We start from the raw sequence: 24,420 nt of genomic DNA, 5'->3' as shown, positions 1-24,420 counted from the left end.
AGTCCCCTGTTTTTGCTTACCCCTGTTCTCCTCTTGGGTGGCTTCCAGACTTCAGGTATGGGGCTTTTGAGGGCTCGTGCCTCTGCTGTGGTTTTGGTGCTGTCTGCTCTTGAGGCCTGGGCCCTGGACAGCTACATTGCAGCTGTCTATGAGCACAGCGTGCTCTTGCCTACTTCTCCTGAGGAGGCCTTGATGCTGATGGACAGAAATAAGATTTCTGGATGGAGCTGCATAGTGAAGAGGAAGATATTGTCAGGATGAATAATATGTTTTTTGATGTCTTACTGAAAAGTCAAGATGATTAGCCAGGTTATGTTCCTTCATCCTCACAGGCACGGCACAGCTTCTAACAGTGGACTGTTAATGAAGCACTTGGAGCTACTGTAGTGAAGTGCTATTTCCAAAATATTATGCAAAAAATTATTGTTCATGAGGAATAAAAATTGCTTGCTATAAGCAATTTCAAATTAATTATTGTGAAAATAATGCTTTTCATAAAATAGCAAAAAAGGTCTGTTGTTTAATTAATCTTCACAAAACAAGTTGGTTATTTCAGCTCGAGACAAAAAGGTCAGAACAGTTCAAGGGTTAGTATATACCACAGTGTGTACCTGGGAGGGAGGATACTCTGAAGTGCTCCACCTATAATAAGTCATTGGCCACAGGAACGTGGCATGGCAGGACCACGCAGCTTATAACTGTACGTGGTATCAGTTACAGCTACGCTCCACTTCATGCAGGTGGTCTGCCTTCAGCCCTGGCTGCATTTTTAACTGATAGAAGCCAAACACAGCGAGGTTGTATGGAATAGTGTGCCCTCACCATGACAGCCTGGGCTAGCCCAGAGATCAGCTTGGAAGCCCGGAGATGGTGCAAACGGAGCTTGTAAGAGATCCTTCTGCAAAGACTCCTGTAGACCACTGTTGCTCCTAACACTTTCTCTTAGCTTTTTGTTCACCTTTTATTTATGGCATTTTAAATGGAAAATGATCCAATTCATGCAACTGTTTCTTTCTCTTCTTACCATAAATGAACGTTCTTGAATGTTGACATGCACTGTACTTCCCCAGATTACTCAATAGAAGATTACTTCCAAAACAAACCTGTTACAAACTTTACTCCTCCTCTTCCCATCTACTTTATATTCCCCACGACTGTTCCAGACTCAGAGCATTCAAGCAACTGCCAGGCAGCAGCCATGGTCCTTCACCAGCCTGTGGTGCACGCTGTGGTGTTTGCCCTGGCAGCCCTGCAGGCCCTGGCCTCAGACACCTTCATTGCAGCCGTGTACGAGCACACCGTCATCCTGCCACGTGCTGCTCCTAAGACAGTTTCTCCTGAAGATGCTTTGGCCCTGATGAACAAGAACATGGACATCTTGGAAGGAGCCATCAAGGAAGCAGCCCAGCAGGTACGAGATGTATCCTGAGTGGTGTTAATTGTGTGTTCTCCTCCTGCTGACCACCCCCCTCCAGGGATGCATTGATGGAGACTTCTTAACAGAGCCTCTTCTGCCAGGGCGCACACATCATTGTGACTCCTGAGGATGGCATTTATGGCTGGGTTTTCACAAGAGAAGCCATCTACCCGTACCTGGAGGACATTCCTGATCCAGAGGTGAACTGGATTCCCTGCACTGATCCCACAAGGTGATTTCTTCTGCACCAGTTTGTATGGTTTTAAACTGGTGTCCCATGGAGTTGTGAGCTGCTCCTAATAAATGCCTAAGAACTGATGAATTTTTTAATCTCTTAAAAATCCCAAATGCTGTATGAATTAAATGCTTCAAAAAGAACTCTTAATTAAATGTAATTGAAATATGCAAGCTAAAGAGCATTGAGACAGCTTCACTTTTGAAAATTAGAAAAGGAGGAAAATGAGGAAATTTTAGGCAACATCATTATTTTGAAATCATGCAAAAGCTTACCACTTCTGACTACTTGAGAAAGTTTTCTGTAACTATAAACCAGTTAATTATCATGGCAAAAGCATAGATTAAACAAGGTGATTCGGATCTCAGCTCATGTGGCTGGGGTGATTTCTTAATCAAATAGCACAAAATATTTCTCTAGATTTGAATGAAATGCCTTTTAGAAATCCAACTGCTTGCACAGTCTGCTATGGCACACCAGGCTGCTCTGAATGTGTGTCAGCAGGGGACACCAAGGGGATAAGGGTTGCCTCTAGACTAAGATTTAGTATTCTTCTGTTCTGGGGCTTTATGAAGCAAGATTTCAAGAGTCCTCGGGTCTGTAAATGTTGTGACCACTTTTTACCAATAGTTTATAGACAGCTGCCTTAAACAGAGTGAAGAGTTTTTAAAAAGGTCTTTTGAAACTGAGACTCAGATTTGCCTGAAAATTAATCTTTAAGTTAAGTTTATACCTATATATTGACTATTTTTTTTCTCCCTTGTTTTCTGAAGCTGTCCATAGCTTTGTATGTATGTTAGCTGAGAATTATATCCACACAGAAAATAACAACTTGGCCTCAATGAGCATACAGGAAAGAAGAGCACAGGGAGCCCATTTTTTAAAGCTAAAAGACACCGGGAATTTAAAATGATGCTATGAACAGAGAGGAGAAAAAGAACAGAAGCCATCTATCCCTTTTACACCACCTGGGGATATGCAGTTAGTGGAATAGTAAGTTTGAATCCATTCCCCATCCAAACTTAAACTTGTAATTTTGTTGTTGATGTTTTTGCTTGTTTCATCAAAAACACCTTAGATTTGCTCCGGCACCAGTGCTGGAACGTCTCAGCTGCATGGCCAGGAATAACTCCATCTATGTGGTTGCAAACATTGGGGACAAGAAGTCGTGCAATTCCAGTGATCCCAGTTGCCCCAGTGACGGTCGCTACCAGTACAACACCAATGTTGTCTTTGACTCGGAAGGGAAACTGGTGGCTCGTTACCACAAGGTAAAGACGCACTTCGGCATCACCCTGTAGTTGATCATCAGTATGCTTTCATCTCTGGCACCAATTTCAACAGGTTTATACAATAATGTTAGGCAATTGTAGAGTGACAGCCAATCCAATGCAAGGCTCTTGTGGCCAGAGGGAAGAGCAGGCAAACACTTGATCCACTGGGCACTGTTCCCAGGAGCACCACAGCTGCAGAAGGCATGCTGGCTATCAAATGCCTCAAAGCTACATTAATGAGAGCAAACTGGAATGAAACATTGGCACAGTTGGCCATGCTCAGTAAATGTTAGCTGGTTCTCAGCACAGTTTTAGCCAAACCAGGCAGCACTTTCCCAGGTGATGCCTTGGCAGCATTTAGCAGTTAGCATTTGCTCAGCACTGCTGCCAGTAGACAGCAGGGATGCATTCAACCCCTGCTCAACAAACCTCTGGGTGAGGGTTTTACTTCCTTTGATTCCCAGTCGCCACTGAGCCTCCTCAAGAGATCTCCAGTGGCCTTGGAGGGACCTTTAAGATACAGATAACCACCTTTACCCAAAGGAATCTCAACCCACAGTTTTGCTTTAATCTCAGGTAAAAAAGTGGCAGCTAGTAATATTGCCTTATTTTTAGTTTCTGATATGCCATTTTCTTTGCCTCCAGTACAACCTATTTAGACAAGAAACACAGTTTAATTACCCTAAAGAGCCAGAAGCTGTCACCTTCGAGACACCCTTTGGGAAGTTTGGCATTTTCACTTGCTTCGACATCCTTTTCCGGGAGCCTGCCGTGGTGCTGGTGAGCAAGCTACAGGTGGACACGGTGCTCTTCCCAACGGCCTGGATGAACGTCCTGCCCTTTCTGACTGCCGTGGAGTTTCACTCTGCCTGGGCTATGGGTATGAGAGTCAATTTATTGTCAGCAAATACTCACAACATCAGAATGTCTATGACAGGTGAGTTGCTTTGGGGAAAAGGGGAATAGTCTTCATAGTACAGGATTCAGAAGCAGGCAACATTGTTTTAAAATAGCGAAGTGTCTGGAAAATAGTATTTCAAGAAGATTAAAAATATTCTTGATGTTGTATTGAATGTAGTAAACCACTACTGGCAAGAAAATGTTAAAAGTTCAGGGAGAGGTAAAATTAGAATGACATTAAATTTTGGTATTTCAAAAGCAAGGTTTTCTTTCAGAAATGGCACAAAGGTTCAGTTAAATGTTCACCCTCTTCTTTAGAGGCAGCATTTTTTTGTTTTTTAAATTTCAATCAACAGTTAAATGGATAAAAATGTTTTAAACAGAACTTAATAACAAAAAAAAAAAAAAGAAAGGAATTCTCCTTTGTATTGAATAAAACATTCTCAGATTTTTGTTGCTGCTGAAAAATTTGAGATGGTATATTTTGGTTTGATCCGAATAGATATCTACTGCCATTTTTTTTCTGTTAACTGAGAAAACATTGTTCTAGCTGCATATGTAACTACTCCCCAAAGCAGAAGTGAAAGCCACAAAGGAACATTTTTGTCTGCCGTTAAGACACTGTGTTGAATTTGGGCACTGCTCTAAGTTTCCTTTTATGAAATGTAATTATGCCCACAGTTTCCTTCTTGGCATATATGTCACTTCCAGAGCTCTAATTTCTGTCATAATTAATCTAAGTTGTTATAAATATGTATGGCCTTGTGTGAAATTGCCTCTGAAGGCTCAGATTCAAGATTCAGTGAAGCACAAAACCTTTGGATTTTAGATTTTTATTTTTTAACTATGATGTGTATTTTAGTGTCTCCACGATTTAAAGTTCTTCCACAGTTCTCATTAACGAGTTGTCTGAAGACGGCCTCATGTTTACAGGTGACAGAGCCCACAGTGCCACCCGCCAGGAGGTGGTGACAGTGGGCGCCATGCGTGTCGTTTGTAGGGAGCGGGCTGTTCACGCCCGGCGGAGCAGCTGCCTACTACTACAACAGTGAGACAGAGGAGGGACGTCTCCTGGTAGCCGAGCTGAGCGCACGACCCCGTCTTTCTCCCACCTACCCTCCTGCAGTCAACTGGAGCTCATACGCTACAAGCGTCAAAAACTTTACAGAAGATAACACTTTTCTGGGAGCTGTCCGGCGTGATATATTCACTTTCAGTGAACTCAACCACGAAGATGGAAATTATACAGTTTGCCAGAAGGACCTCTGCTGTCATTTGACCTATAGGATGTCAAACAAGAACAATGATGAAATTTATGTACTTGGTGCATTTGATGGGCTTCACGGTTCTGTCATAAAATACCATTGGCAGGTAATTTGTTCAGAAGGGTTGAGAATGGGTTGTATATGCCAAAATTAACGAATCATTCCAAAATACTTGATCATTCCTGCATCATAAGAAATTTTCTTTCTATCAAGTCCAGCTCTTGATTATTGAAATCCTACTGCATGTTACTTTTCTGTATCCTCTCACCACAGATATGTACGCTGCTCAAGTGTAGGAGCACAGACCTGAGCACATGCGGGCAGCCGGTGGAGACTGCGCAGACCAAGTTTGACATGTTCTCCCTCAGCGGCACGTTTGGCACTAACTACGTCTTTCCAGAGGTCTTGTACAGCGGGGTGCAGCTGGCCCCTGGGGAATTTGAGGTAATGGGGCACTCCGGAACTGTTTGACATGAGGTTTTCCAGGCTGTGGTACAGGAAGGGAAACTGCTATGGCAGCTAAGTCAGAACCACTTTGGTTCTGCAGAACATAACTCAAGAGGACGTTTAAACGCATGGATTGAGTTCATCCTCATTGAGAAGAACATACAGATGCTAAGGCTGAGAATCTCTTCAGTGTTTTCTTTAGCAAGTATTCATTCCCACTTCACAGCCCGAAGCTATAAATAGCAGTTTTCAATTAGTAATGAGTATTATGCATAAGGATAGAGATCCAATGCAGTTAAAAATACTGAAAGGTATTTTTAAGGGGTTTGTCAGTTTCATTACTCTTTTACATGGAACTTCATTTATTTCTGTCAAAATATGTTTCCATTCATAAACTTCAGATTACATTTATGTAAAAGACTAGATGAAATCTTTATTGATTTGTAAGAGTTGTTTAATAGCTTTCAAGAGACAATGAAGTCAGTGAAAAAGGTTTGTAGAGCTTTAGAGGAAACAAATTTATCTTATATACATGCGTATTGACTGTCATAGAGGCTCTTTAAAAGTTCCAGGTACCCATAGTTTGTGTACAATGATTTCAGACAGATCTGTAAAAAGTAGCTAAGAAAAGCAACATATGTCCAGTATACTGCAATTCTCTTTACTTCCGTCTGGAAATTGTTTAGGGGTCTACAAATCAAAAAAGATTTAATATTACTGTCCTAGATATAACCTGCATCACCATGTACAAGTAACTAATGAAAACATAACAAACCAGCTATTGCCACTCTCGTATTCTTATGAGATGGAGGAAATGATCTTTCTTACAAAGATGTAGCTGGAGGGACTGTAAAGACTTTCAGGTCCAAGGAAATGTGGGAAGGCAGTGGCAGAGATGAGCATGATACTTCAATTTTCTGAGCTCTGTTTCAGTGCCTGAAGCGCAGGAACATTTCCATGCATGAGACAGAGGATTGTCTTTAAAAAGTTCTGTATATAATTATTTGACCTCTAAGGCCTATCCCTTCTGTGCCATGCAATACTGCTACTCTGTTAGTGGGTAATAGAATCACTCTTTCTCTTTTCAACTAGGTGCTACCTGATGGACGTCTGGAAAGTAAGAATAGCACATCAAAACCACTCTTAACAGCAACGCTTTTTGGAAGATGTTATGAAAAGGACCTGAAGCATCCCCTGCGAAACTCCCCATAATGTAACTCCTTAACTGTTACACAGTCAGCATAGACAAGATGAGAATTTCCCATGGTGATCCATGAGCTCCTCATGAGTTGTGGCAGTTATCCTGTATCATTCCTGTTCTACATCTTACACTTCTGCTTAGCAGCTGTGGCAGTTGAGTTTATTTAGGAGAAAGAGATGTGAACACTCTGTTGTGTACCTATATCAGTGGTACATCATTTAAATAGTGCTTGAGCCAATGCAATTATTATTTATGCTCAGTCACATGAAGTCTCTGATTATATTTTTTTTTTTTCAAAGGTATAATGTAGGTTGCCAGGATAACGCTAGTCAGACACTGATACTGAAATGTGTGAAATGTGAAGTTTGCCAATTTACTGCTGAACAAATCTTCCCCAAAGAAGCCTTGTTGTCCCTTCCGTCCCTTCCTGTTTTTCAGACTGCATGAACACTGCATGAACAAGTGTCCATGTTCCTCAGCCTTACACACCATTCAGCAGGGCCTTCCTAATGCTCAATGGGCCTTGATGACATTCAGACCAAGGTACTTTACAATGAAGAAAAAAACAGATTTGAAATGGTTTTAGGTGTAGCCTCAGAGAGAGAAAGTGGTTTTCCACACAGACACCACGTCTGCCCGGTAAAGGATCTTCAGTTCTGCAGTCCCTCTAAGCTTGCATGTCACACCTGGCATGCATGGCATATACATGCTGGGTCCAAGCATTTCAGATCAGACTTACCATACAAACGTAGTATACTAGAACATTCCACTGGATATTTGTAAAATTTCTTCGAAACTGTGAAAATGAAGGAAATATGTAATGTTTTAGTACCTGAGACACATTTGACCATGTAGTGTGAGAAATGTGCATTATTTGGGACTTCCAGCCATTATTATATCTTTGTCCCATTAACTGGGACATGTGAAACTTGGCAGCCCTGGGCCTGGTTTATATCTACCATGTTCTGCAGCAAACAGGCCTCATTTCACCACGTATGCCTTGGAGTGGTCCCTGCCTTAATATTTATCCCATAGTCTTTTGTACCTGCTGCCCTTCACATCACTGGCATACAGCATGCACTATGCTTAGCATTGAGCTGCCCTAACTATGGCACATAAGAAAAACTCTGTGGCTTCCCACCACAAGCACACCAACATATGTTATCCAGAATTTGTTGTAATCCTCTGATTTCTGTTTACCTTGTGGTGCTGGTTCTCAGCACCCAACTTTGGAGGTTCTTCCTAGGATTTGTTTCATCCTGGAAATAAAACATCTGAGCTCGTATTCAGGGGAGGGACTGTGCTATTTGGGAGCAGTTATTCAAACTTGCAAGCCCGCAAGGTTGTGTTTCCTTGTGGCTTGTCCAGCATCTCACCCGGCCTATGGTTGTAACCCAGGACAGTCCTTCATCAAACAGGTTTTGGTTAAGAGAGAAGTTGACTCCCCAGTGGCAGTACTGTTGGGTGTGTAATGGGTACAGGGTCCATAATATCCAGATGTAGAAGACCATGCTGATGGGTGAGAGCTGATCCCTGCTCCCCGAGCCAGTTTGGTACACTCCAGGAACCTCTTCTCTGGTTTGTAACTGGCAGCAGTTTCTGAAGGGCAAACAAGAATAAACATGCTGGTTGTGAAGATCTGCAGTGTCATCATGTTGACCATGTAGGTCCATTGATTTTCACTGGGGTCACACACATATAGTGAGAAGTGTCTCTGCAGCTGAGCAGCCAGGAGCTTTGCCTTGGGGGTGGTTCCCAAGGTGGTGCTTTCCCATCCATCCTCCGAGTGCTGCTCACTCATCCATGTGCCCCTAAAGAGGTAAAAGAGTAACCAATGCCTCACAAATCTTCTGAGAAAGGCAAGTGCTACCCTGACATTCAAACTCCAATACTGAAAATGACCTTAAAATTTTAAAAAGGCTGCTTCCTGCAGCCCTCTTACCACACAGGTGCTGAAAGAGCAGCAAACTCCAGGGACCTCCTTCTTATGAACCCTGCCACTCACCTCCATCTCTTACTCAGCTGCACCTTCAGCACTTCAGGCAAAATATGCTTTTATTAACCTGCCTAGATTTGCTAGCATGGGAAAAAAAAAAAAAAGGGGGGGGGGGGGGGGGGGGAAGAGGAACTTCTGCTGTAGCTGCATGTGAATGTAATTTAACTTCTGTTTTTGTTGCAGTCAAATCACCTGACTAAAATATTATTTCACTGGTTGGCATCAATAGCTTTACATGTTAATCTAAAAAAAAAAAATGAGGATTTTGGGACATTTTAGATGTTCCATGCTTCACAGATCATCAGTGTCACTCTCAAAACAGCATTTTGCAAGATGTTCATACTCTAAATCCTGAGTATTTCATGCATTCCAAATGGACATGAAATTTATAAAAATCTTTCTGAAGCTGGAGAAGAATGCAACAAATCCCATTCACCTAGAAGAGTTTATGTTGAATTCTAAGAAAGTTAACCAGCTATGCACTTATCTTCCCACCTGCTAGGTAGAAATTAGAAGAGATAATTTAGTTCATCTTTTGGGAAATAAATAAACAAACAAACAAACAAACAGCCTCTTCTCTGTTTTCCTTAGGGGAAAGTATTTGAGTTTCTGAAAGATCAAGAGTGTTTGCTGACTCTGGGATAGATATGCCAAAGAAGAATCAAATTAATTTTTAATGTAATTCATGTCAGTGACTCCACCCCAAAAGCTACTCCAGATGGTATCCTCATGAACTCCATCCTTCTCGGAACTGGAAAAGCTTTCTCTTCTCTTGTCAATACTCTTCCTTGATGGTGGCCAAAGCAAACAAGACACGCCTTTACACAGTGTCTCTGATCATACAGAGAGAAAAACAAGTCCTTAATAGGTTTTACTGATGCAAGACTTCAGATGAAGGTAGAAAAATACTGCATTAATATAAATGTAATCCAACTCTTATGGCTGACTTAAGTAAGACTGGTAACACCTTTGGGAAAACTTAAGCTCTGGGTAAAATCTAATGTATTATATTGTCCACATTGGATTAAAGCAAGCAGACCTTGAGCAACAGTAGAGTGACAGAATCATAATAATCTGTTATTTTTAAGAGAACAGGACGCTACAGCCTTGTTCTTGTACACGTATTTTAATCATTATAACCTCAAGTTATCCATTAAATAGCATGGACCAGTGAGGCACAGTCAGAGATTGTACAACTATTAGCCACAATAATACAATACTAAATGTTTATGAACAACTCGTGTTATCACATGTGAATTACTGGCAGTAATCATTCCTAAGTACACAGATTCAGTGCAGATTTAGTGGATGACAGACAGAATGGCCATGACCTGTGTTTGAGGTGAAGAATTCATATATTTCTAATTAACCAAGAATCAAACTCTAGCCCCACTTCATCCAGATATTGTTTGCCATGTCACTGTCCACCATCAAGGCAGGAAAACTGAAAAAGAGCAATAACTTGCAAAGGTTAATAAAGACATCAGTAATTATTATAAGGCTTACCACAGCTAATATAGGAACGCTTCTCAGGCTTATGGAAGTCTGTAACATGTCATGGAGCCCAACACGGAAGTAATTACAGCACACCTTCTAAAAATGAACGTCCCAAAAACTGATGCTGTAGACAAACAGCACTTCCTACAGAAGCCACGGATATCCGTAACAGTCTTACCTAGTGTCTACCCGTGTATCAGCTAGAAAAGCTAGAGATGACTGGTCTTGGTGAAGCAGAACCTTAGCTTATTGACAGCAATATCTTAATTTATCTATCAGTTTAGAAAACAATTGAGAATTAACAAAGGCACTTGTAGCCTCCATCTGTGAAAGTATTAAAATATTTACAGCAACCATTCAATATTTTAAGTTTGTAAGTCATACTCCATTGTCTGTTCAGATATTCTCATGGCAGTACTGAATTTGCACTAGAAATATATAGAGTATAAAAAGCACACTGTAATTACATGATTTTAACTCTGCCTGTCCATCATCATTTGCTGCTTTTAACATTAATGTGGATTTTGATGACCTCCTAGCGTTGTAGCAGTGATGCTGTAAGGATGCAGGAGTAAAAAGAAGTGTAGGAAGGAGTTAATATTTTTTAATGGCAGAACAAGACCAACTAAAATTGGAATAATCTGATACTGTGCATACTGAAGTTTACTACACATTCTATTAATTGAAATTATTCAATTATTTCAATTGAAATTGAAATTGAAGCTATGAAATAGAATTGACAATAAAATCTTTGTCTGTAATGTAATTCTTAACTAAAACAAAGAAGGAAAAGACGTAAAAATAAGGAAAGATATTTCACCATATAGACCATAGTAGCTTTCAAATACCACTCAAATTTATATTTTATATTTTATAATTTAATTTTATAATTTATTTTTTAATTTATAAAAATCTTTCTGAAGCTGGAGAAGAATGCAACAAATCCTATTCACCTAGAAGAGTTTATGTTGAATTCTAAGAAAGTTAACCAGCTACGCACTTACCTTCCAATCTGCTAGGTAGAAATTAGAAAATAGATTTCAGTAATGAAAATTACTACACACAGGTGTAGCTGCTTTTCATGAAAGTTGTGTTGACTTTTTGAGGAATTATAAGCATTAGTGAAGAGCTAAAACTTGGCAAAGAGCTGGACTAATTGTTTGCATGAGGACTACCATGTGCTAAGACGTGAGGTTCATATCTGGGCCTCAAAGCCTAATTCCTTCAATTGTCTAGAACCTTTGGAAGGCAAAATTTCAGCTTCTGTTTCAGGTGTAACACAAACATATGCCCGCTGCTTGATATCATTTTGTGATGAGCATTCATGGGAAAAATAGCACAAGGAAGTCTCATATTTTCAGAGAAAACTGAAGTGCTGCAAAGCCTTAATGATCATCTAGTGGCTTGAGCAATTCCAGTGATTTTGAACCCTCACTGTGAATGCAGGAACTTTGTGTTTGAATTCTTTTTCTTCCTCACAGACACCAACCACCAAAAATATCCAGCTCAGTTTAATTTTCAGGCAAAACTTCCCTAGTAATTTCTGTCAAATTTATGAATAGCTTTGAAAAGATCAAAACATCATTCTGAAACATTTATGAAAATCTTAGGGAAAATATACAATAACAAGAAGCTTTAACATTTTAGCACCAAGTCCCTTAAATTGAGCAAAAAGAATAGAGTGAACTTTAGGCCTAGTGAGGTAGTCACTGCTATGTTATAGACTTTGTAGGATATACTCCCCAATCCTCGTCAGAGACCTTCCAAAGTTTTTCATATAGCATTTATTATTGTGCTAGCTAAATACTGCTATCTAACATGCTATCTCTCTTTCCTTTTTTCAGTTTGTCTCCACTAAGAGCCAAACATGTTAACCTAATGATCTTTTCATTGAGGTCTGATAAAGACAAATGGGGACAGTGAGGTAGATATACTACTACTAAAATCAATGTTGGTACGTCAGTTTACATCTGCTGATTATGCATCTGCAGAGAAAGAGATGTTCTACATTTATTTTTGAATTCAGACAGCTGGACTCTGTCTTCTTTTCAGTCTACCCTGCATGGTAGCCCTCACACCACTTAGCAGGGCCTGGCCAGGGTTGGAAGCCATTGGCTCTGCCCAGGAGAGATCCTATAGATGGTGATCCATATAGCTTCTACCTTGGCAGCAGTTAGGTTCACCGGCCCCACAGAATTCCTAATACTTTGTTTTGTCACCCAGCTGACAAACTAAACTGTACAAAAATTGGTCCAAAATGTACAAACATTTGTTTTCTTCCACCCCCTCCTTGGTTAGTAGTTGTCTTCTCTAACTTTCTCAGAGATGCTCTTACACTGAGTTGGACACAACAGGTAACATAACCAAATCTCCAACAATATGAAATTTAACAACAGCAAGTACTGGATTCTGCACCTTGGACAGGGCAACCCTCCTATACTTACAGACTGGGGAACGAGAGGCTGGAGAGCAGCCCCACAGAAAGGGATCTGGGGGTTCTGGTCAACAGCAAGTTGAACATGAGCTGGTAGTGTGCCCTGGCAGCCAAGAGGGCCAGCCACGTCCTAGGGTGCATGAAGTACAGCATTGCTAGCCAGTTGAGGGAAGGGATTGTCTTGCTCTGCTCTGGTGCCACCTCACCTCAAGTACTGTGTGCAGTTTTGGGCACAACACTTTAAGAAGGACATAAAATTATTAGAGTGTCCAAAGGAGGGCTACAAAAATGGTGAAGGCTCTTGAGAGCAGGACGTATGAGGAGCAGCTGAGGTCCCTTGGTTTGCTCAGCCCAGCGCAGAACAGGCTGAGGGGAGGCCTCATGGCGGCCTGCAGCTCCCTCATGAGGGGAGCGGGGGGGCAGGCGCTGAGCTCTGCTCTCTGGGGACAGCGACAGGACCCGAGGGAACGGCATGGAGCTGGGACAGGGGAGGGTCAGGCTGGGTGTTAGGGAAAGGTTCTGCACCCAGAGGGTGGTCGGGCACTGGGACAGGCTCCCCAGGGCAGTGGTCACAGCACTGGTGTTCAAAAATGTTCAGACAATGCTCTCAGACATATGGTTTAATTTTTGGGTGGTCCTGTGCGGAGCCAGGAGTTGGACTCGATGATCCTTGTGGGTCCCTTGCAATTTGGGATATACCGTGATTCCAAATTGCAAAAGCACATTATAATCCATTCATGGAAAGTTATTGTTTGAAAGAATAATTATGTTTGCCCAAGCAGAAATCAAATATATCTGACACTGAGATAAAAAAGGGAAGAGCAAGCTGTTAAAACACAGCCATTAATGCACAATGATGTACTTCCGGGTAGCTAGACTGAAAGATAGAAAGGTTTGGCAGGTGTGGGTAAAAGTACATGTGTGGTGCCTTTCATAACAGATGTCATTTAGCTATACCTCAAGAGTATCAGATGGCTTTATTTATAAAGACCAGAGTTTTAAAACAGTAAAACTTAAGTTTGATCATTTACATTGCTTAGCAACAGGTTTAAACATTCATTTTTGTTGAAGACTTCCTAAGCCTTTCTTTAATGTTGCACTAAACATTCAGATTGTTTATTCATGTTAACATTAGCCTCTGTTTGCAGGGATTCTTCCAAGTTCAGCGTTAGACAAAATCAAAAGTAGGCATGCAACCTCTCTCATTTGGGGTTCCTACAACAGTTACTTCATGTAACCTCTCTTGGATTTTACCAAGAGAGTCTTACAATACCAGTTGTTTTTTACTGAATCTTTTCTTAAAGATCATTGCTCTTCTTTCACCAAGGATGCAACACATAGCCCTCCTTGATTTTCTAAGGCTTATCATTTGATGATATCTTGATATCTTATGAACATTTGCCATAGCAGCACTTCCACAAATTAAGGAATAATTTCTATCCTCTTGCATAGAGGAGGAGATGAAGTGCAAATAAACTGATGTTTACAGTAGCCAAAAATAACTTGAGATGCCAGAATATATTACATATTACAAAAATACTTTATATATTTAAAAAGCATTCAAAACATTGTTATCACTGACTTCAGCTGTAATTGCAAGCTACTTGTAAAAATCAGCTCTTGGTGTGAACCCAGAAAATGAAGAAGATGTTCAATGACCCACCTAATACCATGTGTTAACAGATGCATATAGAGCATGATAGAAGGGATGGAAATGAGAATAGGGACCTGTACAAGGGTCCACTTAGAGCATTAGTCCGTGTGGACACACAGGGCTTGCAAGGAACAGAAGAAGCAGCAAAGGTTGCAGATGTGAACAACATTGCTCACTGGAAAAGGGAAAACAGCAACAACAACAAAACAGAGAAACACACAGAGAGAGGGAGAGAGAGAGAGATTTACTTTTTCTTTTTTTCCACCAACCATCACTTGCAAGAACAAAAAGTTATGCAGGCTGGTGGAGAACCACCTAAGGATGTAAACCTCCTGTTCCTGCCATCTGTTCCTTCCAGTCTCACAGGTATTGTGCAGGAGACGGCTAGCAAGCAGGAACTTGATAGCAAATAATAAATCAATTCAAACTGAATCCATTAGGTCCTTATCTCCCATTTGGCGATCCCAAAGCATATTTAAATAACATATGGCAGCTACTGAGGAAGCTGTTCTGGTGAAAAGTCAGACTGCCCATGCATATCTTCCTGAGATGGGGCAGCAGAGGGTGGGCATGAAAGGGCATAGCTTCTGAAGCTGGTAGTTTCTGTGTAGGTTGAACTGCTGCACCTGCAGTGCCATGGCACCAGAGATGCTCATGCACAGTGCTGCTGCTTCCTGCAGCAGAAAACAACTGTAGAAGCAGAAGATGGCACAGGTAGGTTCCTCCCCTTAAAAATGGCCCACGGTGCAGCAGCGCTGGCATCTGCAGTCTGTTGGGCTTACAGATGGGCAATTAGAAACATTCAGATTTGCTCAGTGTTTCTAGGCAAACAACGCCTATCATAGGCAAATCCAACATTTGTGAAAGGTGGCAGAGAGTACTGTGGAGAACAGACTCCAGGAGATTGCTTATTGACATATAAGACTTTATGGGCCAATTTATTTTTCAGTGGCTTCCCGTAAAGCAGCCACCCTTCCAAACCAAAATGTGACATTCCAAGACCTTCCTTTCACCACGAATTGTCCCTCCTGTTCAGTCCCATGTCCCCTGTGCCACCTTGCCAGGCCCATGCTTTGTTACCCTCCCTAACCTGCCCCAACACCAAGTCCCCAGGGAGACGCTGTGACCAGAGCCACACACGTTGTGCTCAGGGCTCAGAGAAACCTCAGAGTTACTCATGCTGGTAAATGAGCTGTGCTTCAAAAACAAACAAATTGTGGTTTGACTGCTGCTGATTTACAATTTGGCCATATTTAGGTTCCTCTGAGATGGAAAAAGATATAAATACGGAATTAACACCTTTTAAGTCTCTGCTGTAAAGCATATGAACAGCAGGGCACTGTAAATAGAAGATAAGCAGAATTTTTTAATCAAGAAGAAACAATATCATTTTATTTTCTTTTTTCTTTTTTAAGTCTGTCTTGTTCTCAGATACTGTTGAAGTTCTGTGGTTGTATTATTTTTTTTTTTTTGAAAGTCTTGGATAGACACATCAAATTTTCTAAAATAACTCAAATTGCTAAAGCTTGTCAAAGTCTAACAAAATTGAAAGTAGAGCCCTGAGGTAGAAACCATGAGGCTATCTTAGTAGCAACACTTCAGTGCTGTTAGCTCCATCTAGACTTTAACCATAATAAACATTCATTTTTATTTTGTATGCTTCTTTCCATGAGCCTGGCTTTAACTTATTTCAGATTCATTCATCTTTGCATAGGCAACTGGCTTGTGACAGAACAGATTTATTGTCTGCTTAGCTTTTCTGGATATTTAATATCTACGTCATTCTGTTGCTGAGATGTTTCCAGCAGGCTGTAATCCAGAGTCAGACCAAAGTAGGCAGCTGCCAAGCTGTGGGCTCTGTGTGGGATGAGTCGCTATTGTGCTGTATCCGCAGGTTGCGCCGGTTCGTGACGAGGAAATAGCTCCTGAGCAGGTACAGTCTCACCTTCTCATATACAGATAGTTGCTAATATGCTAGTTTAGGAAATAATTTTTTTTTCAGTGACGAATTTTCCATGGTTAGCACTTACTATTCTTTCTGTACTGAGCAGCAACAGCATCAACAGCAGTAAGACTTTGGTAGTGGCTCAGAGGATCATTTAAAAAGCTGTTAATTCCCAATACCTGAAAGAGGAACATAGCCAGGGGGCAAACCTCTTTTCGGGCACAGCTCTGAATGAGGAACAAGGCTCTTTGCTTTCTGTGGAGCTATTCCAGGGCCATGAGGGTGTGGAGTGACCTAGCTGGGATCCTACGTGCTTGCTGCTTGCTGCCTCCCTCCTCCGTTTTTGCCTTCACATTGGAGGTGTGTTTGGAGGCCACCAAATGCCTACAAACTGGCCACGGTCCTGAGTGCGCTGCCGTGGGACTGGTGGGTGCATGGGGACAGCAGAGAAGCACAGAGAACCTGCCTTGCTTTGGCACCACGGCTCGGGGAACTTGCCAGCCCTCCTGGGGAGAGCACCAAAGGGTTGCTCCTGCCCTCTGGGAAGCTGGTGTCAGGGCAGCATCTTCTGCTAATAGCATGGCTATAAAGATTTACAACCCTCCCTGTGCAGAGAGAGTGTTCTTGGTTTTGGACGGATGTGTTTTGCGTTGCTGTAGAAACATTTTTTTCTTGCTGGAATCTCTTACTCCTCTTCAGAGGAGTAAGGAAATTCCAGAGTTGCATTTATCTCGTTTGGGGGCTGACCCTAAAAAATACACTCTAAGAAATTGCATAAACATCACGTTTCTCTGTATAAACAGCTATTTCTACTTGGCAAGGAAAAGTAATGTTTTGCACTGAAAAGCAAGAATATAAACAATGGAAAAATATCTAGGGGTCAATCAACCCATCTGTTCTTCAAATTTCCCTGCTATAAATCTGGTCTAACTTCAGATTGTCCAGAATTACACCAGTTTTGCAGCAATAATGTTCAGCTCAGTAGTTGGTACATCTTCTCATTTAACACATATAATTAAATATTAATTTGAATTAATGGCTTACTGGCAATTTGTGCATTTTCCACAGATTTCAAATGTACAATGGAAACTTAAGAAGATAACTTCTTGTAATGATGTGCTTTTATTTTCTGAGGACTGCATAAATGGTGAGTGGAGTTACATACTTTCAAAATTCCTCTTCAACCATGGGGCCATCTCAGAGCCTCCAGTAGTTTTAAATTCCTTTGAGAGATCCAGTTTTTAAAATGAACCATATGAAAATGAGAAACTTTCCTCTGTCTAATGGATACTGCAAAACAACATTTTCTGCCAAATGACCAAACCATGCCCACATAAATGCAAACAAGAGCCACAGCTGAAATCACTGCTGTCCAGCTTTTATATTATTTTTTTTTTCCCCCATGGGAACTGTTCTGACTCCTTAGCCGCATTCTGCTCCTTCCTATTTCCAGTGTCCTTTCGACATTCTTGCCAAAATTCTTCCCAAAGAAGGACAGAACCAGTTTTGGAACACGTTCAGATGAGTTTGAGATCTGGAAAAAGTGCTATTTTCCATTCCCTGGGATGTTGTTTTCCTGTCTTTCCTGTTTTAATAATCTTATACTTATTTTTTTATTTTTATTTTTATTTTTAATGTAGGTAACCCATGTATGATAGGCTATGTGAAAACATCTCTTTTTCTTGGTTTTCTCTGTATCCAAGAATCTGCAAACTAATTATTACAAAAATGTAAATCTTGCAAAAAAGAAAGCCACAGCAACGATTTTGTAGACAAGTCTTCACTCTGAATTTTGACATATAACTGTTTTACTATAATATTACAGACTCAAAAGACTGTTGAATGGTGACTATTCATAAGTGCTCTGAGGATCCAGACATAGAGCTTGACATATATCTCTTCGATACTGTAAGACTGAGAATATTTTCATGATCCACATCAGTATCAAGCACCAAGAAAATGCCTATATAAAGCAGACGCACCAATAACATTAACACTTGTTACCAATATTTCTTTGTTGCTCTACATTAGTTGACAATTTGACCTGCTTAAATAGTTAATTATCTTGGCATCTTAGAAACTGCTACATTCATTTCACTAAGCATGCTATTACACACCACCCCTGTCTATACTTGCAGCTTTCTCCTTCTCCCTTAGCCACCTGAGATTTTGGTAGGAGCAGAAGGCTGGCCAGCCCCACAGCCATGGGAGGCTCTGGAGGATCAGTCTTTTCTTCTGTAGGGTGAAGTCAAGGTGAGAGCCCAGCCACACATCAGGGGAAAAAAAAAAATCTCCTGTAGTGTGACCAGGTCCCTTTCTCTCTATTTTTCTTTTCAAATACATTTAATTATTTCAAACTATGTAGACATTACTTGTAGTCAGCTAGAGAGCAACGTGGCTTTCTCCAGGGGTTCTACACTCAAAATGGCTTCTCTCAGGTTTGTTGTTTGAACTTCCTCTCCACCAGCATATTCTAAAGATAACTGCACAACACAGGCAAACAAGATATGACTGTCATAAAGCTATCTGATGAATATAATAACCCTACAACATATCATTTTATCATCAGGTTTTGAGCTCTTCCTCCTCATTTTATTCACCCTCCCTTAGGACTCCTAACCCTTCCATAGCCCTGAGCAAATTTAAAAGAATCAAGTTGCCTACTGGAGAAATGTGACACGTAAGAGGAAGACTGGATAGTAAATCAGAAACTGAAGGAAAGCACCCACTGGCCAGACTAAAAAATGCGATTGTGAACGGAGGCAGGAAAAAAGAGAAGAGAAGAGAAGAGAAGAGAAAGAAGAGAAGAGAAAGAAGAGAAGAGAAGAGAAAGAAAAAGAGAAGAGAAGAGAGAAGAGAAGAAGAGAGAAAGAAGAGAAGAGAAAGAAGAAAGAAAGAGAAGAGAAGAAGAGAAGAAAAGGGGGAGAGGAGAGGAAGGAGAGGATAGGGAGAGGAGAGGAGGGAGAGGAGGGGAGAGAGAGGAGAGGGAGGAGAGGAGAGGAGAGGGAGGAGAAGAGGAGAGAGAGGAGAGGAGGGAGGATAGAGAGGAGGGAGAGGAGAGGAGAGGAGAGAGAGGAAGAGAAAGAAAAAAAAGAAAAAGAAAGAAGAAAGGGAAAGGAAAGGGAAGGAAGGGAGGAGGGAAAGAAAAAAAAAAAAGAAAAAGAAAAGAAAAGAAAAGAAAGAAAGAAAGAAAAGAAAAGAAAAGAAAAAAGAAAAGAAAGAAAAGAAAGAAAAAAAAAAGAAAAGAAAGAAAAGAAAGAAAGAAAAAAAGAAGAAAGAAAAGGAGAAGAAAAGACAGACTTCCTAACTAGATGTTTGCTCAAGGAGCAGAGCTGCTCATAGCATGTATAGGCTTTCCAGATTGTCTGCCCTGATTGTGGTGGCAGGTGGCAGTGGGACCTCAGAGGATGTAGGAGTTTGGCTAGTTGCTGCTTCTGAAGCACATGAAAGCTCTGCTTGAAAGCACATCAAGGAGAGCTGCTTTTCCAGATCAGTCCTTTGAGATCTGGCCCCCATACCTCTCAAAGGAGAAGCATGGCAGGAGAGCAGTGTGTGTGCATCCATGTATGTTCTTTGACTAAGTCCTCATAGTGAGCTGGCCAACAGACTTCTTCATAATTATGAGTTTGCTACAAACTAAGGCAACATTAGCTTGTTCCCTTAAATTTTACCTTCCTGTAAAACGTGTTACAAGATGGTAATTACCAAGTCCTAAATGTTCAGCCCTCAAAGAGAAATGCCTGGCTCCAAGGAAGGCTCACAGCCATGAATTTCAAAAGGGTGAAGTCTCCTCTCAGAGACAAGCGTGCCTAGCATCTCTTTGACATTTTTCCAGCTCTAAGCAATTGGATCTGTCTCCTCTCTATCCCGTTGACTATCTCAAGTGATTTCTCACTCAGCCGGAAAGTTTTTTCACACTTTTTTTAGTTGGCAAACTCTCTTCCCATTGCAAGGAGAACCTTGCATTGTAACACCCCAGTCTGCAAGAAAAATAAGGGAACTGATTTTTTTGAATTTGTTTTAATTTTTGTGCACATAATATAATCATAGAATCATAGAATCATCTAGATTGGAAGAGACCTTCAAGATCACCGAGTCCAACCTCTGACCTAACACTAACAAGTCCTCCACTAAACCATACCACTAAGCTCTACATCTAAATGTCTTTTAAAGTCCTCCAGGGATGGTGACTCAACCACTTCCCTGGGCAGCCTATATGATGAAGCAGCTAAACCAGGTCATGGACCATCAGGAGAGAAAGGTAGGAGGGCAGTTTGTTGAAAGGGTGCTTCATATTTTATGATATTTTAAGCCAACTGCTCATTGTAATTAAGGGAAGTATTCTACTTTCTTGTTGAAAACTTCTTCAGCATTCAGCTCATTTGGACAGTTTGCCACAGGAGTTTAGATTTATTTTGCTTCTGTTTTCATGCAAAGCAACACACTTGAGCAGAATTGCACAATTTATTCTTTTTTTTTTTTTTCTTCATTTTCCTTTTTTGGATGGAGTTTCTTCTTTTGGTTTAACAGCAACAACTACAACAACAACAAAATCCCCTGCAAATAAGATTTTTTAAAAGAAAAATTATTTCCATGGGAAATCATATTCCTTTAGGCTAAACACTTGCACTGTCAGAGAACAAAAGAAACAGAGACAACAAAAAGTTGAAAAGGAAACTAGAGATAACACCTTAATTATTTTGGTTGGCTTCATATCCTGTTTTACCATATTTGTTTAGTATCTTTACACATAAAACAAAAGAAGGTAAAAATCTATGTGACACATTTATAACCTAAATGAGTTTAAACCTTTTTTCTAATTCGGTCCAGTATATATAGTTAAATTGGCATCTAATATTTTCTGCTGTGAAAATTTGGGTTAATAAAATCCAGCTGGCTGTGCTTTCTCTATTTTGGGTGGAAATATGCCAAAGGAAGGAATAATAGGCAGTATGAAAATACTGACTTAAAGGTGAAGGAAAAGTAAACAAAATATGGTATTTACAGAAAAGTGGAAAAAAAAGCAAAGATTCTCTTAAATAATTAGCAAGTAGAAAAAGAGGAAGCAAGACGCACACATTAAATAATAAATGTATGCACTCAGATTCCATGTGTCCTGTATTCCTGAAGGTACCTCCTGGGTACACTGCATCCCTGGTGCTTGGGTGCCACCACATAAAATCAGACAGCCAATGTCTGGTACTAGAAAGTCTGTCTGTATAACACAGAGTGTTCATGGTAGCTGTCAGGGGTTTGCAAGCTATAGTTTATCTTCCGTATTGTCTTCTAGTTAGCTTTAGTAGCATGGTGCACTTGTAAGAATATTTGTTTCAGTTTGTGGGGAAAACACATTATTCTGTTATGTTCTGCCCAACATAAACACAGGCATCAAAGCCCAAAGCAAATGGTTAAGTTAGTAGTGGTTGAATTGCTCTGTCAATATTTTCCTGACTTCTAACAATCACGTCATATCACAATGATAATGATACTGAATAGCATATGCTAATGATCTCTTTTTCACTATAATATTTTTTTTCTGTTAATTAAAGGAAAACCAGAATGAATGTTGATTGCCAAGTGCTTGAATACTGTCATGAAATGCTTTTGCAAAAAAAGAGAGACTCACAAAATGGTCAAATTACTGAGCTCACAAGAGGACAGCAATATTTGCATCCTAAAGAAGCAAATAAAGAAGCAGACTAAAGCAATGTTCAGCGAATATTTCTCTCCATGTCTGTCCTTCTCTAAAACAGTATCAACATGATAATTACACATAACAACGCTAAACTGCTACCACTGAAATAAGCTAGAGCCTGACATTAAAGATGTTTACTTAAATGGCATTTAATGGCTTCAGATTAATCAGACTCTTCCATTACATTTTGGCAGTGTAAGATCAGAAAATTTATTTCTCCTCTTAGATTTTTTTCCCTATGTGCCTACTCACAGCTAGAGCCTACAGGATTTTACAGTAAGACTTGGTCTGGCCAAGCAGTGCCATCTGCCTGAAAACAAGGGGTTCATGGAAATATTTTGGTTTTGCCAGGTGCACAGTGGATTCAGCCCCCTCCATCGGGACAGGGCTGGAGGAGAGGCCGTCAGCCTGTGGGGCTGGAGACTGCCATGCACTCGGGCAAAGCAGCCCAGAACAGGCCGTAGGGAGGGCCCAGCCCTGAGCCATGAGGTCTTCTGAGGGCCTGATGGAGCCTGGACTGATTTTCAAGGGTAAAGTGAAAGCTGCAGGACTCAGACGGACATTGCTGAAGAAGGCTAAGAGTATATTTACTGGTTTTTTTTTTTTTTTTTTGTTTGTTTGTTTGTTTTTTATCTCCTGCCCTCCTTCTTCACTGACCTTGGCGTCTGCAGGGCTGTTTCTCACTCCCTCTCCCAGCTGCTGTTGCACAGCGGTTGTTTTCCCTTTCTTAAATCTGCTCTCTCAGAGGGCGATCCAGCGTCGCTCCCTGGCTCAGCTCTGGGCAGCAGCAGGTCCCTTTTGGAGCCAGCTGGAGCTGGCTCTGACCTGACATGGGGCAGCTGCTGGGCTCTGCTCAAAGAGGCCACCCCTGCAGCCCACCTGCTACCAAACATTTGCCAGGAAAACCCAGTATATTGCCCAGTGCAATGGGACCCACTGTTATTCGGGTGTGAGGACACCCAATTATACAGTTAATTTTATCAAATGAGATATGTGCTTCAAGAGAAGCCTCATGATAAAAGTCTCGTTCTATTAAATGTATAATTGCAAAATAACTTCATCTTTCATAAATAATGAAATGTGAATTTTCTACACGTTCAACTAGATGAAGGCATTTATGATTGCTCTTTTTTTTTTCTTCCTTCAGCTTCTCTCACAAAGAAAAGAAAAAATGGTTGCAAACATTCCTCAGCATTAGGACGTGCCATATAAGCTGTGCCATATCGCTGCGTGGATTTGGTACCTCAGTAAGGATGCAACTGTGCTGTGAATCTGTAAATGGCTCTTGCATAAAGAGCAGCTGGTCGAACAGTATCCGCATTTCCATGTATATCTTCATGGTTTGCATTATTCTGGCCACAGTGTTTGGAAATCTGATGGTTATCATCTCAATATCACATTTTAAGCAGCTCCACACACCTACCAACTTCTTGATACTTTCCATGGCTACAGCTGACTTTTTGCTGGGATTCCTCGTCATGCCTTGCAGCATGGTGCGCTCTGTTGAGCACTGCTGGTATTTTGGTGACTTCTTCTGCAAGATCCACACAAGCATGGACATTATGTTGAGCACGGCTTCCATCTTCCATCTTTCTTTCATATCCATTGATCGTTACTATGCTGTGTGTGACCCTCTAAGATACAAATCAAAGATAAATACTTTTGTTATCCTGGTCATGATATTCATAAGTTGGACTGTCCCTGCTGGTTTTGCTTTTGGGATGATCTTTCTAGAACTAAATTTGCTAGGAGCAGAAGAGATTTATAATCACATCCATTGTGCAGGAGGATGTTTTGTCTTCTTTAGTGAAACTTCAGGTGTTGTGGCCTCCATAGTGTCTTTTTACATCCCTGGATTTGTTATGCTGTATGTCTATAGGAAAATATACTCTGTAGCCAAAAGGCATGCAGATCCATTGAAGCAATTAGCCAAAAGAAGAGATATGAAATGAAGCACCACATTTCATGCTGCAGAGAAAGGAAAGCTGCAAAGACATTATGTATAATAATGGGAGTATTTTTTATATGCTGGAGTCCATTCTTCTTCCTTACAGCAACTGATCCATTTATGAATTATGTGGCTCCTCCTGTTTCTCATTGATGCTTTGGTTTGGTTTGGTTATTTAAATTCTGCATTTAATCCAATTGTTTATGCATTTTTTTACATGTGGTTTCGCAAAGCATTAAAGATGATTCTTTTTGGAAACATTTTTCAAAAGGACTCTTCAAGGATTCAATTATTTTTAGAGTGACGTCCTTTAAATGGTTGGATTCCTGGCTTTGAGATCTTGTCTAGAGGCTGACCTCCAGGAAACAAGAGCTGAAAATGACAGATGCAACTCATATTTGTTTACTCACTTATCAAATTTGGTCAAGCAGATAAGAAACTATTGTGTTTTATGTCTTCTTTCATTCAAGACCGGGAATTATATGTAGTGTTTTGCTTTAGCTGTTTATATG

At 40.7% G+C, this 24,420-nt stretch overlaps 2 protein-coding genes across 2 annotated transcripts; both read left to right on the top strand.

The window, feature by feature from the left end:
- The first annotated feature begins 1,169 nt into the window (after nt 1-1,169).
- LOC121067174 (pantetheinase-like) lies at nt 1,170-9,275 on the top strand. The gene is made up of 7 exons (XM_040551329.1): nt 1,170-1,411; nt 1,519-1,649; nt 2,731-2,923; nt 3,572-3,863; nt 4,827-5,197; nt 5,365-5,535; nt 6,631-9,275. Exons 1-7 carry the CDS (start codon nt 1,199-1,201, stop codon nt 6,748-6,750), a joined length of 1,491 nt encoding a protein of 496 aa, XP_040407263.1. The 5' UTR covers nt 1,170-1,198; the 3' UTR covers nt 6,751-9,275.
- A 13,938-nt stretch (nt 9,276-23,213) lies between these two features.
- On the top strand, nt 23,214-24,212 carry TAAR1 (trace amine associated receptor 1). Its single transcript, XM_040551109.1, is given in 3 exon segments — nt 23,214-23,865; nt 23,868-24,052; nt 24,054-24,212. Coding segments are annotated over 3 exon segments (996 nt in total).
- The last annotated feature ends 208 nt before the right edge of the window (nt 24,213-24,420 follow it).

This window comes from Cygnus olor, chromosome 3 (assembly GCF_009769625.2).
Source record: "Cygnus olor isolate bCygOlo1 chromosome 3, bCygOlo1.pri.v2, whole genome shotgun sequence".
Taxonomy (NCBI): Eukaryota; Metazoa; Chordata; class Aves; order Anseriformes; family Anatidae; genus Cygnus; species Cygnus olor.
Note: the sequence above shows the minus strand (reverse complement) of the source record. Positions and strands in the feature narration are given on the sequence as shown.